Here is an 18,823-nt window from a genome sequence, read left to right as displayed (position 1 = left end):
CTAATTTCTTGGCATATAGTGAACATTTAACAGATACTTGTTCCCTTGGTGAAGCCACAGAGACTACATAGCGTACATTTAAAACATGGGTAACTTTCCATTAGCAACATAAGAATCTCGAGTATAACCAAAATACTGTCATGACACTGGCACTGAAACTAATTTGAACCATCTTATTTTAAGCTGATGGGCCTTGGCCAAAAGCCAGCAAGTTTGTCCACAGCCTTTTTTTTATTTTTGGTTCTTCGAGGTAAGGCCTCACTCTGGTCCAGGCTGACCTGGAATTAACTATGTCGTCTCAGGGTGGCCTCGAACTCATGGCGATCCTCCTACCTCTGCCTCCCGAGTGCTGGGATTAAAGGCGTGCGCCACCTAGCCCGGCCTGTCCACAGACTTTTACTGGACATAACTCCTTGTGTGTTCAGAGGTCTGGGAGTGAAAAGGGGACTAGGAGCTCAGGGGACCGAAGACAGGCAACATTTCTCCAAGGTGCAAAGATGGCAGAGAATGCCTGGCGAAGAGGCCTGATGAGAGCAGCCCAGGTCAGAGACAGAACATTCATCACCTTTCTGTTCAGCCAGTGCCCACAGCTCCTGAGCTCCCGCTAAAGACAGCGCCATCGGGTACTCCACCAGCACGTGCTTGCCAGCCTGGAGAAACTGCCTTTGGAAACAGAAATGCGGAGAAAAGACAATTTAGGTAAGCTTCACTCAAACTCCCTGCGTGACAGAGAATGCCAGGCTGCAACTTGAAAAGAGCCCGTCTGGGTGCGTGTGTGGTAAATGGCCACTGTGCCAGACAACATGAGGCAAGGTCGATACTCACTTTTCCCTACACTGGAGGGGAAAACAAAAACAAAAACAAAAACTTTTGTAGTTACATATTCTTTTGAATAGTCATCCATTAATTTTTTTTAATTTTTATTTATTTATTTATTTATTTATTTATTTATTTATTTGAGAGCGACAGACTCAGAGAGAAAGACAGATAGAGGGAGAGAGAGAGAATGGGCGCGCCAGGGCTTCCAGCCTCTGCAAACGAACTCCAGACGCGTGCGCCCCCTTGTGCATCTGGCTAACGTGGGACCTGGGGAACCGAGCCTCGAACCGGGGTCCTTAGGCTTCACAGGCCAGCGCTTAACTGCTAAGCCATCTCTCCAGCCCCCATTAATTATTTTTAAACTAAGTACCACTTGGCCGTTATTTTTTAATAAAAAATAGAATGAATTAACAAATAGATTCCTTGTTACCACAAGCATAAAGTAGGTGTCACTACCTGACCACAGCAGCCCTAGGAGACTTTGGTCACAGGTGAATGGGGCCCTCCAGTATGGACGGCGTTACCCCAGTAAAACTCTGAGCGGCAGGTTCAGACGCAGACTTCTCTACTCGTTTGTAGGTGCTGGTGTGGCAGAGGAGTGGGTTATCAGGATGGGGCAACAGCTGTAGGAGTAGCTGGGACTCCACTGACCTAACGGTCCTCAGGAGCTTGGATGTTCTATCTTTTTTTCTTTAATTAATTAATTAATTATTTATTAATTAGTTTTGTACTCAGCGAATACAGTCAAGTTGGTACCATTTTTAGGCTTGTCCATGTCCTCCCTCTCTGGCCCCTCCTTGTTGAGGTATATGGGTCGTGCATTCTGGAGTTAGCCCACAGTTATGGGTAGGATAAATGTCTATGCATATCATGACCCAACGTGTGGCTCTGACATTCTTTCCTCCCCGTCTTCCGCAAAATTTTCCTGAGCCACGTTGGGTTCATTTTTGGTCTGCTTCAGTGATGAGGTGTTGGGGGCCTCTGGGCCTCTGGATCTCTGATTTGGTGGATGTTCTATCTTGACTCCAGGGTAAAGTCTCTGAAGCGCGGGAGCTGTGTGTCTGATCACGTTTTCAAGGAATCCTATTACGGTGCCAGAAAAATTGCAGGGAGTCCAAGAAAGCTTCTGTTCTCTCTACTGAGACTGATGGTGGGGAGGCCTTACCCCCGGGGGTGAGCATGCGGGGGGGGGGGCGGCTGCAGCTCAGGGCAAGTGCCTAGGAGGACAGCTGAGCCGCGAGAGGGCGCGCTGCGGGTCCCACTGCTTGGTTCCACCACATTCCTAAGAGCCTGTCGCTGTGCAGGGAAGAGGGACGGGCCTACTATACTTCTGCCGTCAAGGACACATCCTGCTTCACCGTCACCACCATCTCCTCACCAACGTCACAGCCAAAATACTTCATAGTAAAGCAACAGCCAAAGATACAGTTCACAGCACTGAGAGAGCGGAGGCAGCATGGGACACTGATCCAAGCTTAGAACAGAGACAATTCCTCCCATCCTAAGCTGTGTGATAAACTCAAGGGATGTTGTACAATGAAACGAAACACTATACATTTTGATGTTTATGATGCTTGCATTAAAACATATTAAAAATATTAGTTTTAATGGTTTCATTCTCTACTCATTTGTAACTGATAATGAGGCTTTTTTTAATGTTCAGCCAATAGTTGGGATTCTTTTTTCATTTCTTTTAGTGGTGCCAGAGATGAAATTTATGAGCTTGTGAATGCTAGGCAAACGCCCTAAGCACTGAGCATACATGTTTTCTTATCCCAGCTTAGCAAAAGCAATTATAACTGCCAAGTATTGTAACACTGAAATCCAGACAATCCACAGCTTTAAAAGCATGGGGGCTTGGCGGCTGCTCTGGCTCAAGGGATCTCACGGGTCAGTGCACAGGCCTCACAGCGGGCCCTCCACTCCCTTCTCCACGGGCCACTTGAGGTTTCAAAAGAAACGGTCTCACCACAGCCTCTCTGTGTCCCAAATTCTCCTAGAGCAGGCTCCGGGCATGACCAAAGCGGGATGGCACCAGTGCCCCCACAAGCTGAGCCAGCTCTGAGGACAAGGAGGGATGACCATGACATCACATGCTGTACTACACTGTCTAGTGCCGTGGGAGTGCCCTGCAGTACTTTCTGAGGTCACAGTCCAACCATAATCAAGATGTGTTGGCATGATTTTTTGTCTTCTTGGACATCCTTCCTGGGGCAAGACAAACCCTACCTACGTCAAGAAACACACCTTATGTAGTCTTCATGGCTGGAGCTCTCACTGCAGATATAAGCAACGTGAACTTCCGGGCTGGAAAGAGCATCTTCCAAGGAAATCTGCGGCACTTCATCACGGCTCCCAAGCGTTCGTCTACCTCAGGACAGCAAAGGTCAAGGGTGGTCAGAGTGATGGCCTGCAGTTATCAAATGAGCACCACCGTCACCCATCCCCCCCAAAGATACCCGGAGACTGGGCTTCTGTAAAGCAAGAAGTCAGCTCCCACCCTCCTGCGTCCTGGGTCTTTTCCACCGTGGAGTGAGACAGCCTCAGTGTTGATGTGAGGGGACCTGGCGTGAAGTTGGCAACCCCACCTCTAACAGCTCTAGGAACCAGGAGGCCTTGAGTTTTAGAGGTTAAAATAAAAAGAACCGTGTCCTCGAATCCCATGTGAGGGGATCTCAATCGTTACTTCCACTACCAAGCCCCTACGACCAGAAGCCGCCCACATCCCCCATGGGAATGCCTGTGCTATGAAGTGCCCTGTGACGTGAAGTCCCTCTACTTGACGTCCATCAAGTGCCATCCTTGCTTCCCTTACAGCTGAGTGAGCAGAGCCCAGAAAGGATGCCACTGCCACAGCTGGGCTAGAGGAGGGACAGGACAGGAGCCTGGGGGCCATGACTGTCACACAGCACACAGGCATCCCAGAAGTGCCAAAGCAGTTGTGTTCCGCGACATGCCCCAGTGCCAACGGTGGAAGAGGCTGGTCCACGAGGGCACTGTCCCAGAACTGCATGGGAAGCGGGCGGAGGCTCCAGTCAATGCCAGCTGCAGCAGACAGGGAGCTGAGAAGGCGTGCTCCCAAGGGAGCTACGTTTCCTTGAAGTGACACAGCCCACACTGCTGGACTCTACAGTTTGCCTACACTGTGCAGAACATGACAGGAGAAATCATGGGTGGCATAAAAAAGAAATGTACAGAAAAACAGCAGCAACAAAAGTAGTGGGAGAGCTGTGCGGGGAAGCAGCATTGGGAGGCTCGGAAGGGCGGGAACTGGGTTTCAGGACGGGCTTCCTTCCTGGGGAGCAGCAGAACTTCTTAGCAAGGAGGCCAGTAGTGGCAGGGTGAGGAAGGCAGGCTGGTGGGCTGCCTCTGTCCCTACAGGGCCTAGGGAGTGGGCAAAGTCCCAAGGCAGCCTTCTCAGGAGTTAAGGGGAAAGGAGATGAGGTAGGCAGCTCCCCTGGAATGTGAAAGGAGGAAAAACCGGCCACTAACAGATTCCCAACAAAATGGATTTTCCTTCATGCCTTAAAAGAGGCAGGCTCAAGACAGGTAGTCTGGAGAAACATGGTCTCACGAGGTAAAATGTGAAAACCTGTCCACACCATCAAAGCGGTTACTTCCGCTCCATGAACGGACTCAGCTCACGTTCCTTCTCCAGCACTGGAAACAGACACTGGCCCAAGCTGGTCACTGCCACCTCACCCCACCTGCCTCAGCACCTCCCGGTGTCTGCGTCTCGTTCACAGTTAACAGGAGTAAATAACAGTGCAGACAGTTAGCTTTGGGAGTCGTGTGGGGGCAGATACGAGCATGGGGCAGGGAAGAAGAAACAGGAATAGATTTGGTTTTCATTGAATTTTAGAAAAATAAGTAAATAAATCCCTACAGAAAAGTGCATCTTAAAATTACCATAATGGAAAGGATGCACCGTTTAAAAGTTGGAACCCAACCGACTCTCCTTTAAATGTAGTTCTTAGGTCTCCGGCTGTGTGGCTCCGCTCTGTTTCACCGCTAACTGGGGTTCACGGCGGTCCTCAGTGTGACGTGCCTGACTGTGAAGCTCGAGAGCACGGCTGTCCCGGGGGCCGATGGCATGACCAAGGGGCTCACCCTGAGCCCTTCCTTCGGGCCCATCTCACCACGTGCTCACGGCACGGCCTCCGTCGCTGACAGAGCCCGTGTCCATTTTCTCTGCTCTGTGTTTGGGGCTTGCATAAGGCTCCCGTTCCCTGCATATCCAGCTGTAAGCTGCCAACTCTTCAATTCCCAGACTGCTTCTGACTTGAGAACTGCTAGGGATCACCCAGTGCACGGCTCTCTGGGGGAGCTGGCTCTCCCTGGTCTTGGCCTGGAAGCTCTCCGTGCCCTCTGGTCTCATCTCTCCCTGTGTCGTCTGGGAACTGTGAGGCACAAACCACGGGGGAATTACCTGGACACGAAGCCGATCAGGTTGAGGAACGCCGAGGATGGGTGCGGACTCTGCAAGTCCCTTATCCTCACGGAGCCAGCTCTGCCAACACCAACCACCACCACGCCAAACTTCCTCCCAGGCTGAAACACAAAGACCAAAGTGGGGTTTGGAACCAGTCCAGGCATCTAGCAGATGACAGCAAAACGAACGAGCAGGCAGGGTCCTGAACAGCAGGGGCACTAGCCACCCCCAAGCAAGCACGGAGGTACAGCTATGCAACTGAGAGACGAAACCCGGGCTCGGATGAAAGTCAGTTCAGCCAAGACACGATCTTGGGTCTCTGCTCATGTCTGTGTTGAGAACGTGTTGAGTACACACTCAAAAGTCCCTGTTTGCTGTCACCTCTCCTAGGGCAAGGGAGCTATAAGCCATGCCCAGCCGGATTTAGAACTTCTTTCCTATCTAAATCCAACCTCCAGGGACACAGGACTCTGATCAGCTGAGCGTCGTTCAGCCGCAGCGCTATGCCAGCTGCTGAGCGACCAGAGCACACACGAAGCTACCTCCTCGCCCAGCCTCCAGACCCACACCCCGGGCCTCTCCGCGGCTGAGTTCCAGTCACATGCAGAGCCACTGACCTACGGTCGGCTAGATACGCTGCTGGAAGAGGAAAGCTAATATACCACAGTGCAAAACCGAGAGCACTTTGTATAGTCACATAACACCTCAACGTCATCCAAACTTGTGAGAGTCGCCCCCAGCAATGGCTTCATGTCTGTCAGCACGGGAGCATGAATGTCACCACAGACTTGCCCCTTTCCCTTTCCCAGGAGATGGAGCTGTCACCTTTCCCCTTCCCCTGCCTCTCTTCCTGTGTCCACTCCTCTCAGGTTGCTCTAGGCTGCCTTCCATACTTTGGATGCTTTTCACCAAAGTAGTCCAAGAACATTCTTTAGTACAACTCGTTCTAAATTTGTTGAGATGTTTTATTTTTGAAATTATGGTTTATCTTGGTGCAGTAACTTGTAACTGGGGTATCTCCCCCAAAGGCCCACATGTTTGGTCTTCAGCCCGGAACACCTGGGAGATGGGAGAATCTTCGAGAAGTCAGACCTGGGGGAGTTCTCCTGGTCAATCAGGTGGCCTAGAGGTGACTGTGGGACCCTATTCCCTTCGTTGATCTCTTTTTCACCACCTGGCCATGAGGTAAGGGCTTTTGTTCTGCCAGAAGGTACTGCCTTTCCATAGACCCCCCCACCCCGCAAAAAACCAACAAGGCCAACTGACCACTGACTGGGACTGTCATAAATGAGTCAAATTAATCATTTCCCTTTGATTTTTTTTTTTTTTTTTTTGGTTTTTCGAGGGAGGGTCTCACTGTAGCTCAGGCTGACCTGAATTCACTATGGAGTCTCAGGGTGGCCTCGAACTCAAGGTGATCCTCCTACCTCTGCCTCCTGAGTGCTGGGATTAAAGGCGTGCGCCAACACGCCCAGCTTTCCCTTTTGATTTTTTATGCTTTTTGTAGCATGAATTAATTAAACCTAATGGACTCCATTATGAAATTTTAGACAAGTACATAATATATTTCAATCTTATTCACTCCCCGCACCTCCCAGTGATTCCATCCCTCTTGTCAACTTGTCGCCCTTCCACTTTCATGGTTCTTTTCTTTGCCTTTTATTTATTTATTTATTGCATCCCACTGAGTCTCACTACGGATGCTTACAGAAACATGGACAAGGGTTTATTTATAGGAGCGTGCACAGCTATGCCTCTGAAGAAAATGTCTTCCTGCCCCATCAATGACTAAGTACACACAAGTCCTCAGGGCGAGCAAGGTCCCGTGAGGACTTCTCCACTTCATGCCAGAGTGCTCGGAGCCCAGCCTTGTGGAGGTAGCTGCAACTGCTGAGTTTGAGGGCCACAGTCATGCCATGCCCTACAGCCAGCATTCCACGGCGCTCCACCCCTCCTGCCTCTCCCACGATCTTCCCTGAGCATTGGGGGTGGGGGTAACAAACACCTACAGTTCCACATTCAATGCCCACTCACGCTCAGCTCTGCCCAGTCACAAGGCTCTGCAGTTATAGCTGGCCACTGTAAGAAGGAGCTGTTCTAAACAAAGCTCACAGCAGCACTAATCTATGTGCATAAACACAGTTATGGGGCTGGAGGGGTGGCTTAGCGGTTAAGGCATTTGCTTGCAAAGCCAAAGTACCCAGGTTCAATTCCCCAGGACCCACGTTAGTCAGATGCACAAGGGGGCGTATGTGTCTGGAGTTCATTTCCAGTGGCTGGAGGCCCTGGAGCGTCCATTCTCTCTCTCTCTCTCTCACTCCTCTCTCTCTTTCTCTGTCAAATAAATAAATAAAATACTTAAAAACAATAAATGCAGTTATGTAGAGGCACTATCACAAGCACATCAGGTCAGTTTACAAAAAAATAAAATACAATAAAAAACAGTAGCTTCCTCTCCAGGGCCAACGACCTCCCCAGCCATGGGCTTTTGTGCACGTTTACAGCAGCAGATCAGAGGACCCTGAGGAGCAGGCCTCAAGTCCAGTGAGAAAGCAGCTGGCACCCTCACAGCAAACGTGCCGCTAGGGCACGAGTAGGCGCATCTTGCCCAGCGGCTGCGGTGCTGCGCTCGGGGCGCACTGCCGAGTGAGACGACTGGCACCCCCGGCAGCCTGCACGGCACCCACGGCACCATGAGGGCCCGTCAGCACGGAGGGGGTTTCCAGACCAGCTTCAGCCCGGTTTCCCTGTGTTCTGTGACCAGCACATGTGAGGCCCTCAGCAACACTGTCTCAGCATCTAGTTCTGCCTGACAAACAGAAGCAGTGCCAACAGCCTGTGCTGTTGACGGGGCTCCAGGGGCCACCCCGGAGGTAGCCCTGGCCCTGCGGTTTCCACTTCACCTACGGCTTCGGCTTCTAGGAGAAGGTTTATTCACATGCAAGGCACTTCTGTTCAAACGACTTTTTATTAGCTTACTCATTCTCAGTTTCTTTATAGCGTTTTCATACATTGTTAGCTTTGGTTAAGACTCTTCCCACCTTCTCCTTCATTTCCCTGCCCTCCTCCCCCCCCCTTTTTTTTAAAGACAAGTGCCACCATGCCTGGCTCAGTTTTTTTTTTAATATATAATTTATTTTTATTTCTTTACTTGCAAGCAGAGAGAGAGAGAAGAGAGAGAGAAAGACAGAGAGAGAATGGGCATGCCAGGGTCTGTAACCATTGCAAACAAACTTCACACGTATGTGTCCCCTTGTGCATCTGGCTTACGTGGGTTCTGGGGAATTGAACCTGGGTCCTTTGGCTTGGCAGACAAATGCCTTAACTGCTAGGCCATCTCTCCAGCAACTCCCCCCTCCAGTGTCTTCCCTTCTTAAATCTTCACACTCTTGATATCCCCAATTCCACATTCTCATTATATCTGTTCTACTACCCTCCCACCCTTTAAAGGATCTTTTCCCTCCTTTTGTAGGAGTTATACACACTCAATCACACATAACTGAACATACATAAAAACTCAAAGGCTATGGGCTAGAGAGATGGCTTAGCAGTCTGCAAAGCCCTAAGGATCCAAATTTGATTTCCCAGTACCTATGTAAGCCAGGTGCACAAGGTGGTTCATACATCTAGAATTTGTTTGCAGTGGCTGGAGGCCCTGGTGCTAAATTAATAAATAAAATAAAAAATTAGCTGGGCATAGTGGTGCATGCCTTTAATCCTACCACTCAGGAGGCAGAGATAGGAGGATCGTTGTGAGTTCAAGACCACCCTGAGACTACATAGTGAATTCCAGGTCAGCCTGGGCTAGAGTGAAACCCTACCTTGAAAAACCAAAAAAGTAAGTAAGATTTGAAAATAAATATAAGAAATGAATTATATTTTAAAATTTCAAGGGCTAGAGAGAGAGCTCAGTGGTTAAGGGAACTTGTTTGCAAAGCCTAATGGCCTGAGTTCAGTTTCCCAGTAGTCACATAAAACCACACTCAGAATGAGCCAGGCGTGGTGGCGCACGCCTTTAATCCCAGCACTCAGGAGGCAGAGGTAGGAGGATCTCCATGAGTTTAAGGACACCCTGAGACTCCATAGTGAATTCCATGTCAGCCTGGGCTAGAGTGAGACCCTATCCTGAAAAACCAAAACAAACAAACAAAAAAAAAAACCACCCACACGCAGAATGGTATATGCACCTGGGGTTCATCTGCAACAGCAGGAAGCCCTGTTGTACCCACACTCTCATCTGACTGTCTCTCTCTCTGTTTCACACACACACATACACACACACACTTGGATGGATGGATGGACAGACAATAGATAGATAGATAGATAGATAGATAGATAGATAGATAGATAGATGATAGATAGGACAGACAGAGAGACCCTTTAATACAATATTTTCTAATTCTAATTTCCCGAAAAGTCACAAATTCATTTTTCTTTATAGCTGAAAGAAATTACATTGTGCTTACATGCCACACTTTCCAGCAGCTGATGGACAACTAGGCTTTGGCAGTGTGAGCCGAGCTGCCGTATACATGGGCGTGCCAGTGTCTCCATGGAAGGACACTTCAAATGCTTATGTTGTGCCTGCGTGGAAGAAGAGCACTGCAAAGCTCGGTCAAACGCAGCACCTTGGACCTTGCCGGGGAACTACTTAGCAAGCACTTGTAATCGCTGAGCCACCTTCCCAGTCTAAAAAACACATTTCCTAAAAAACACATTTTATTTATTCATTGGAGCAAAAGAGGCACATAGAGAGAGAGAATGGGCACAACGGGGCCTCCAGCCACTGAAAACTGCAAACAAACTCCAGATGCATGCGCCACTTTGTGCATCTTGCTTATGTGGGTACTGGGAAATTAAAGCTGGGTCCTTAGGCTTCACAGGTAAGCACATTAACTGCTAAGCTAACTCACCAGCCCTAGATACCTTTGTAAAATTAATTTTTAGTGTGAAAAGTAAAGAGTTTCATTATGGGATTTTCATACACATATCATGGTACATTTATCTTATTCTTTCCCTATTGTCCTTCTATCCCTCTCCTCCCCTTTCTACCTAAACAGTCCCCCTCCTACTGTTTTTTATATATGCACATGCTCATATCTATAGCTTCATCTAGATACTACATGGTTATTTGTGAATCAAGCTGTTTTATCAATGACCAGGGTCTGCTTTACCTCTATTACAATCTACACAATCAAGCCTGGTATGGTGGTGCATGCCTTTAGTCCCAGCACTCAGGAGGCAGAGGTAGGAGGATCACTGTGTGTTCAAGGCCACCCTGAGACTACACAGTGAATTGCAGGTCAGCCTGGGCTAGAGTGAGACCCTACCTTGAAAAAAAAGCTATACACAACCAAATGGTCAGCATTTTATGTTGGGATTCAAAGTCCAACTTTTAACCCAGTTGGCACCTGCCTTACTAACCTTGTGCTAACCCTCAGAAGTACATACATCTCACTGATCATTTGTGCTGTCTCCATATATTGTCCACTGTTTGCTTTCTTTTGAAGCTGAAATGTCAGCTGCCTTATTAGTAAGGCATCAATTTATGCCACCGTGGAATCGGCAACTCAAACACCTCTGCTCTTTCTACAGATAGTATAAATCCATATTACCTTTCATGTTTAAATGCTTAATGAGTAGCCTTTATAAATAACCTCAGATGTGCTTTATTTTTAAAAAAAAATATTTATTTATTGGTAAGGAGAGAGAGAGAGGGAGAGAAAGAAAGGTGGGGGGAGAGAATGGGTGCACCAGGGCCTCTTGCTGCAGCAAACAAACTCCAGATACATGTGTCACTTTGTGCATCTGGGGAATCCAGCTCAGATCATCAGGCTTTGGAAGTACCTTTAAGTGTTGAGCTCTCTCTCCAAGTCCAGATGCAGCGCTACCAAGTAGTGTGTAACTAAAGAACCTCTCTAAGTTCCTTGGTTAGTTACCTAAGACTTGAACTTCTTACCTATAACCTTGACAGCAAACATGACGGGTGTTTGCTGAGAGACAGGCTTCCTTCCCAGCTGTGTGCTTCGGCAGTCAGTCTGTCCTCGAGGTCACTCCGTTCCAGCTCTCAGACTGTGTGTCTGTGTCACACACAGTCCCATAAATCACCCCCAGGGGAACACCGGAGTTCCTTCTACAGGTTTATTCAGTAAGTGACTATTATCAGATCTAGCACCGCAAAAAAGCTCATATTGCTTAAAAGTAAACAAATAAATTAGCTCTCGAGACATGATAGCTGCTACTCCAGTGTACAGCCTCACACTCAAATAACTGCCCTTGTCTGAGAAAAACGGTCCTCTCAGCTCTACTCTTCCTGAACTCCAAAAACTGACCTGTGTCTGTCTGTACTTTTCCTTGAGTAATTGGGATGATTGCCTACATATGTACAGAACTTAACCAAAGATGTTTTTTAAAAAGATTCAAAGAGGAATGGAGAGATGGCTTAGCGGTTAAGCGCTTGCCTGTGAAGCCTAAGTACCCTGGTTCGAGGCTCGGTTCCCCAGGTCCCACGTTAGCCAGATGCACAAGGGGGCGCACGCGTCTGGAGTTCGTTTGCAGAGGCTGGAAGCCCTGGCGCGCCCATTCTCTCTCTCTCCCTCTATCTGTCTTTCTCTGTGCGTCTGTCGCTCTCAAATAAATAAATAAAAAAAAAATTAAAAAGATGCAAAGACTTTATCCTGTCTTAATTGCTTTTCAATAAGAACAATCTCTTTATGTTTATTAAGTCTTTACCAAATTTATTTAGTTAAATTTGCTGGTAAAAGATAGTTTTCAGGACTGTCAACATGTTTTGCCTATACTTACAACTGTTAGATATTTAAAGATATACATGCTTCCTGTATTTTAGATATGGCTTACAATGTCACAAGGCAATTAAAGTTAAATGTTAGGATGACTTTAAGCTTTCATACCACTTTTTAAAAAAGTTTTTTTGTTTATTTTTATTTATTTGAGAGTGAGAGAGAAAGAGGCAGATAGACAGAGAGAGAATGGGTGCACCAGGGCTTCCAGCCACTACAAACGCACTCCAGACGCATGTGCCCCTTTATGCATCTGGCTAACGTGGGTCCTAGAGAATCGAGCCTCGAACCGGGGTCCTTAGGCTTCACAGGCAAGTGCTTAACCGCTAAGCCATCTCTCCAGCCCTCATACCACTTTTTAACTAGATCTGTTTTGCTAAAGAAAAAAGTGGTCAGATGTGATACACATATGTGCATTTTTTTCTTCAAGATTGGTGGAAGTACCCTGTGGGCAAAACCACTGGGGTAGAAGCCAAGGCCTATGAGGCACTGGGCAAAAAGGACAACCAATGCTTTTGTCCCTGTCCCCAGGCCAAATAGGCCCCAGGAGATGCCAGGCACCTTGAATGTGTCCTAGACCTCTGGTCAGTAACCTGTCTTCTTGATCAGAAATGTCATGAGATCCAGAGTCCATAGCCTCCAAGAGGAGGGTCACCACAGGGCAAAGGTCCTTGGTGCTTCCCAGGAATGCCGCATGATTGGCCCTGACACATCTGAGCACGTGACACAAATGCCAGAAGAGCCAAGAAAACTTCTCTTAGCCCCTAAGATTGGTCCTGATGAGCCTCAACTAACCTTAAAAATACATATATAAAGAGCCGGGTGTGGTGGCGCACGCCTTTAATCCCAGCACTCGGGAGGCATAGGTAGGAGGGTCACTGTGAATTTAAGGCCACCCTGAGACTACACAGTGAATTCTAGGTCAGCCTGAGCTACAGCAAGACCCTACGTAGAAAAAAACAAAAGAAAACACACACACACACCAAAAAAAACACATATAATTAAGATTTAACTACTGTTCCAATTACCTACTTATTCCTGGGACAAAAACACCAGACCAAGAGCAGCTTATGGGAAGAAAGGATGTATTTCACACTTATAGTTTCAAGCAGAAGCTTTGTCATGATAAATCAAAGTCACAAAACTAATTTGTTTCACCACCCTTGAATGCAGAGAAACAGAGAACAGAGTTCACTGAAAGCTAAGAAGAACAGACTCAGTTCCGCTTCTCTTCTCTCCCCCAATAGTGAAGTCCTCTGTGTACAGAAAAGGATTACTCAACAAGATGCACTGCCTGATAAGGAAAGCAAAGTACACATTATGTGAGTTTCCAAACATTACTTACTGTAAAAACATAAAGGGAATATAAGGGGAACAGAAAACATAAAGATATTATTTGCTATATATATTTAGCATCTCTCTGAGGGTTGCTCAAGAAACCAGTAACACTGGTGACCTGCTCTCAATGGAGGCATGAGATACCGGGAAACAGAGTTTGGTAGGAAGCAAAGTTTTCAGTCTTTTTCTATCCTTTAAAATTTCAAGGGCTGGAGAGATTGCTCAGTGGTTAAAGTATTTGCCTGCAAAGCATAAGCACCTAGGTTCGATTCCCCAGGACCCACGTAAGCCAGATGCACAAAGGGGCTCATGCATCTTGAGCTCGTTTACAGTGGCTAGAGGCCCTGGTACGCCCATGCTGTCTCTGTGTTTGTATTTCTCTGCTTATAAATAAATAAAATATATTTTTTAAATGATCTGAAACATGAGAATGTCTTGTTTCTCCAACATAGAAACAACCACATAAAGTAAATACGAAGGTGCAAAGGATGCTGCAAGGTGGTGCTAACTGCAGTGGGCAGCATCTTCGAAGCACTCTTGCCTTCCTTCCTGGACAGCTCCATTGTAGACTGCTTCAAGTCCTTGCTACCCCACCTCTGTGATCGTACGCCCCTGCCTAATGCTCCCCAAATCACCCTCGCTCCCCAGGCCTGTAGACTGCATCCGATCTTTCCTCTCAGCTGCCTTGCCTCACGGTGAGCTGAGTTTCACTCCATGTCTCTGCACTTCTGTAAGGCACATGATCCAGATGTCAACCGAGACTTTTATCAGTGCCACCTTCAAGGGCTTCCCTTACCCACGATCCCCTGGACTCACACAGCCTGAACACGGAAGAGCACGTTCCTTAAACTCCTTCATGCGCAGCTCTTGTCCACACTACAGAGGCACATATCCTACACTTCACTATCTCACTGCATCCTACTCCTGGTAAACATATCTCCCAAAGCTTGCTCCTCATTCAAATCTCTTGTCACCACCACACTTCCCCCGCTGGGGTCCCTTATTGTAAGGTTTCTAAGACCACCTGTGCTGAAAGACTCTCTAACCCCGAGACATCCTTCCATACCAGACTTAATTCCAGAAGGAAGAAAAACTGAGCACTTCTTTCTACCTGCCTTATCCCGACCTAGGTCTTCATGCTCTGCTGAACTCCATCCACCGAACTGTCCTCTGAACTTCCAGGCAAAGGTCTGGAGCATAGCAGGTTGGAAATGCGTGTGATCCTGTCAGTCATTCCTGTCTTAGACAAGCATTCTTTGGGATCAAAGGGCTGACTGTGGCCAGAACTTTTCAGCCCCTTCACTTTCCAGTCACCCTGAGTCACAGTATGTCCTCCTGACCATTTCTGTCATATGACTTCCTTCTCATACATTTTCACTGACCACAGAAGCTCGGGATTGTGTTACATGATGACTCAGTGGCTTCTGAGTCGGCTATCAATCAGTCAGCATCACTGAAGATCAACTGTACCTAGGCATCAGGGCACATCCCATGGAGCAGATGGATGAATGAGGTACCCAGCTACATGTAATATCTGTGACAAGAGATGAGAAAAGAGCAATGGGGGCTGGAGGGATGGCTTAGAGGTTAAGGCTCTTGCCAGCAAAGCCAAAGCACCCATGTTTGATTCCCCAGGACCCACATAAGCCAGATGGACAAGGTGGTATGTGCATCTGGAGTTCATTTGCAGTGGCTAGAGGCCCTAACTTGCCCATTCTCTCCTCTCTCTCTCTCTCTCTCACCCTCTCCCTCTTTCTGTCAAATAAATAAATAAATACAATTTTAACAAATAATAAAATGAGAAAGCAAAGAGCAATGGGACTTATCCAGAGGAAGAACCCCTCCCAGAGAGGGAGGAGTCCTGGCAAACATCATGCAGCAGAAATTCAGGATTTCTAGCACTGGAGAAGCAGATGAACAGAGCTGGCTGGATTTGGACTTAAACAAGGGCATTTATGGAGTCACATCAAGACTTAATCCCCTGGGCTGGAGAGATGGCTCAGCAGTTAAAGGTGTTTACAGAAAAGCCTGATGTCCTGGGTTCGATTTCCTAATACCCATGTAAAGCCAAATGCACAAAGTGGCACATGTGCCTAGAATTCACTTGCAGTGGCAGGATGCCCTGGCATGCCCACTATCTCTCTCTCTCATAAATAAATAAATAAATAAATATTTTTTAAAGATACTCAATATCCATTGTGCCTTCTACTAATGTCTTCCACTTTCTTATTGCAAAATAACTAACATTCATTTCCCTCATCCACAAAACATAGTTAACAATAATATCTTGCTATGAAGCTTTTTGTCAGGCTTAAAGTGGATGCCCAACCTGGGAGACTACATAGCCAATTAACTGCATATTATCTCTTCAAATATGCCACAGCTTGGAAAAAATACACGGAATGAGATGCTTATTGTAGCTAAGTAAATTAAAGGTACATCACACAGTATTTGCATGGGTTTAGGAGTAGGGAGAGCTATGGCTATATTGGGGAAACAGAATAGCAAGTTCTGGGGTAAGGTTCTGTACCCTAATGTAGTAGTGTTTATATGATTCCATACTTGTGTTCCACCTGATGGGTATGCACCTCCCCCCTGGCAGAGTATAAAGTACCAAGAACCTGGAAACATCCAGAGACATCTAGCAATGGCAGCGTCATAGTCGACTGCACCACTATGGCCATCAAACCAAGACTAGAGTCCTCCACAGGGCTGTGTGATATAAATGTTGGTTACTAACTCAGGAAATAATATGGTTTATAGCATTTGGCAAGTGGCTGTTGGCTATTATCCCCGAGAGCACCTCCCTGAGGAGAAGCACACTGGTGGCAGACGCAGAGCAGGAAACCCACCTCAGGCAGAGCGAGTCTGAAATCCCAGTGGGACTTTTATTTATTTTTGTTTTATTTTATTTTATTTGGGAGCAACAGGGGCGGGGGGAGAGAGAGAGAGAGAGAGAGAGAGAGATTGAGTGTCGGCGAATCAGGGCCTCCAGCCACTGCAATCAAACTTCAGACACATTCACTACCTTGTGCATCTGGCTTACATGGGTCCTGGGGAATTGAGCCTCGAACCAGGATCCTTAGGCTTCACAGGCAAGCGCTTAACCACTAAGCCATCTCTCCAGCCCCCAGTGGGACTTTTAAATGAAGTGGGAACTGGGCAGTGGCTGTGTAGCTGTGCACTGGAGGAGAAAGAGCTGCTTGGACAGAGCCTCTTGGACTGCCCTACTAGGACCTCAGAGCAGATGAGGTCCTGGTTAAAGGCAGGGAGGGCTGGTGGTATAACAGGGTAGGGAGAATTCCTTCCTACTGTGTTTCAAGGTTTTTGAATTCTGTACTATGTACCGGTATTTTTATGATTATGAAAGTAAACTTTTATTTCTTGTGATCCTGAGAAAGCTAACTTCAGTAGAATGGTAGAAAAAGAAGTCAAACAGCAAAGGTGGAAAAGGGACAGAAAAAAAAACAGTGGAGTGCGGCAGGTACATCAGCTCAGCACTTGAGGTGGGCAAGAAGGTCAGGAGTTCAAGGTCATCATCAACTGTACAGTGAGTTCCAAGTCAGACCCCCGTCTTAAAACACACACACACACACACACACACACACAAAGAAAGCAAGGCAGTGGCTGGAGAGATGGCTTAGTGATTAAGGCGCTTGCCTGTAAAGCCAAAGGACCTAGGTTCGACTCCCCAGTAACCACGTAAGCCAGATCCATAAGGTGGTGCATGCATCTGGACTTCGTCAGCAGTGGCTGGGGGCCCTGACACACCCATTCTCTCTCTCTCTCTCTCTCTCTCCCCCTGCCTATTTCCCTCTCTCTCAAATAAAGAGCCAAGCATGGTGGCATATGCCTTTAATCCCAGCAGTCGGGAGTCAGTGGTAGGAGGAACATGTTGAGTTCAAGGCCACCCTGAGACTACATAGTGAATTCCAGGTCAGCCTGAGCTAGAGTGAAACCCTACCTCGGAAAACAAAAAAATCAAATAAAGAAATAAAAATAAAATATTTAAAAAGAAAGAAAGAAAGGAAAGCAAGGTAGAGACAGAAAAAGAGAGGATGAAGAAAACAAGCCATCATGAAGAAAACACTGCCTGGAAGAGGATGACGAAGGCGATGTAACATGAGGTACTCTATTGTGCACAAAGAAAAAGTGAACCTTCTTTCTGAAATACTGATGAGAAAGACCAAGTAAAAATAAGGAAAACAACCCGACAGATGAGAAGATAGTTAAGGAAGCTAGAGACTCGCAAATTCGGAGTGTGGAGGGGCACACCTTCACCAGTAATTTCCACTTGTCTGAAAAGTAAGCCACTTCCTCCAGGCAAAGGGAACAAGAAAGCCAGCCCAGAACCACCAGGGAAGGACACCAAGGCGAAGTCTGCTGCTTGGGTACACAGCACAGGCCTGGGGAGACTCTGAACCTTCGTGAGATCACTGAGCCATGGGGTCACCCCACTGTGAAGGCTGCCCTTCATCTGGACTTGTACAAAGAAAGCCACATTCAATGGAGGTGACAACATCCACTCCTCTGTGTGAAGCGGAATGGGACACATGGAGAGGCATGAAACAAGGCAGATAATGTCAGATGCTATTTTTACAGTTTTCCTACACAGTAGAAAGTGATGCAGATGCTAAGAATGAGGAGGATACTGTGAGGTGGGCGCAGAGCGGGGAAAATGATGACAACCAGACCTGGTCACCTAGGACAAAGAGAATGCTCCTGAGGCTGCAGACAGGACACAGTCCTCAGATAAGAGTTTATATAACTATATATTTTATTTATTTGGAAGCATAGAGATACACATAAGAGAAAGAGAGAGACAGAGAATGGATGCCCATGACCTCAAGCCATCACAAACTAACTCCAGACACATGCACCACCTTCTGCATCTGGCTTATGTGGGTCCTGGAGAACTGAACTCAGGTCCTTTGGCCTTAACAACTGAGAAATCTCTCCAGCCCAGATACGGGTTTTGAGACAAGTACCAGATGCAAATAGCAAAGAGCTGGGCCACTTACCCAAGACCAATGCCTGGGTTTGCTATAGCAGATAAGTGGGACCAGGGAGAAAGTTGTTGGTGGTATGAGCACTGAAATGATTGAGGTAATGAACCCCAAAGCCCAAGCTAGACTGCAGAGGACTGAAAGCCGAGAGGGCACATGAGTTAGACAAAAAGAAAACAGAGGGTGGGCAGGCATCCCCTAGGATCAAAGAAGGGAAATAGCCAGCAGCCCAAGCAGACAGGTCCTGGCAGAGAGAAGGAAGTGTCCCAAGAACACATAGTAAGGCTGTTCCCCTCAAAGTTAAGGAAGCTAGAGACTCGCAAATTCGGAGTGTGGAGGGGCACACCTTCACCAGTAATTTCCACTTGTCTGAAAAGTAAGCCACTTCCTCCAGGCAAAGGGAACAAGAAAGCCAGCCCAGAACCACC

At 47.3% G+C, this 18,823-nt stretch overlaps 1 protein-coding gene across 5 annotated transcripts in view; it reads right to left on the bottom strand.

The window, feature by feature from the left end:
* Positions 1–18,823, bottom strand: part of Blvra (biliverdin reductase A) — a 35,171-nt gene that overhangs the window by 8,816 nt on the left and 7,532 nt on the right. For all 5 annotated transcript variants that reach the window (XM_045135453.1, XM_045135455.1, XM_045135456.1 and 2 more), the window contains exons 3-5: positions 5,249–5,370; positions 3,067–3,186; positions 566–663 (exon numbers count right to left, since the gene is read on the bottom strand). In XM_045135453.1, coding sequence (XP_044991388.1) covers positions 566–663; positions 3,067–3,186; positions 5,249–5,370 — 340 coding nt within the window. The remainder of the gene's footprint in view (positions 1–565; positions 664–3,066; positions 3,187–5,248; positions 5,371–18,823) is intronic.

The sequence above is a fragment of the Jaculus jaculus genome, chromosome 16, assembly GCF_020740685.1.
Source record: "Jaculus jaculus isolate mJacJac1 chromosome 16, mJacJac1.mat.Y.cur, whole genome shotgun sequence".
Taxonomy (NCBI): domain Eukaryota; kingdom Metazoa; phylum Chordata; class Mammalia; order Rodentia; family Dipodidae; genus Jaculus; species Jaculus jaculus.
Note: the sequence above shows the minus strand (reverse complement) of the source record. Positions and strands in the feature narration are given on the sequence as shown.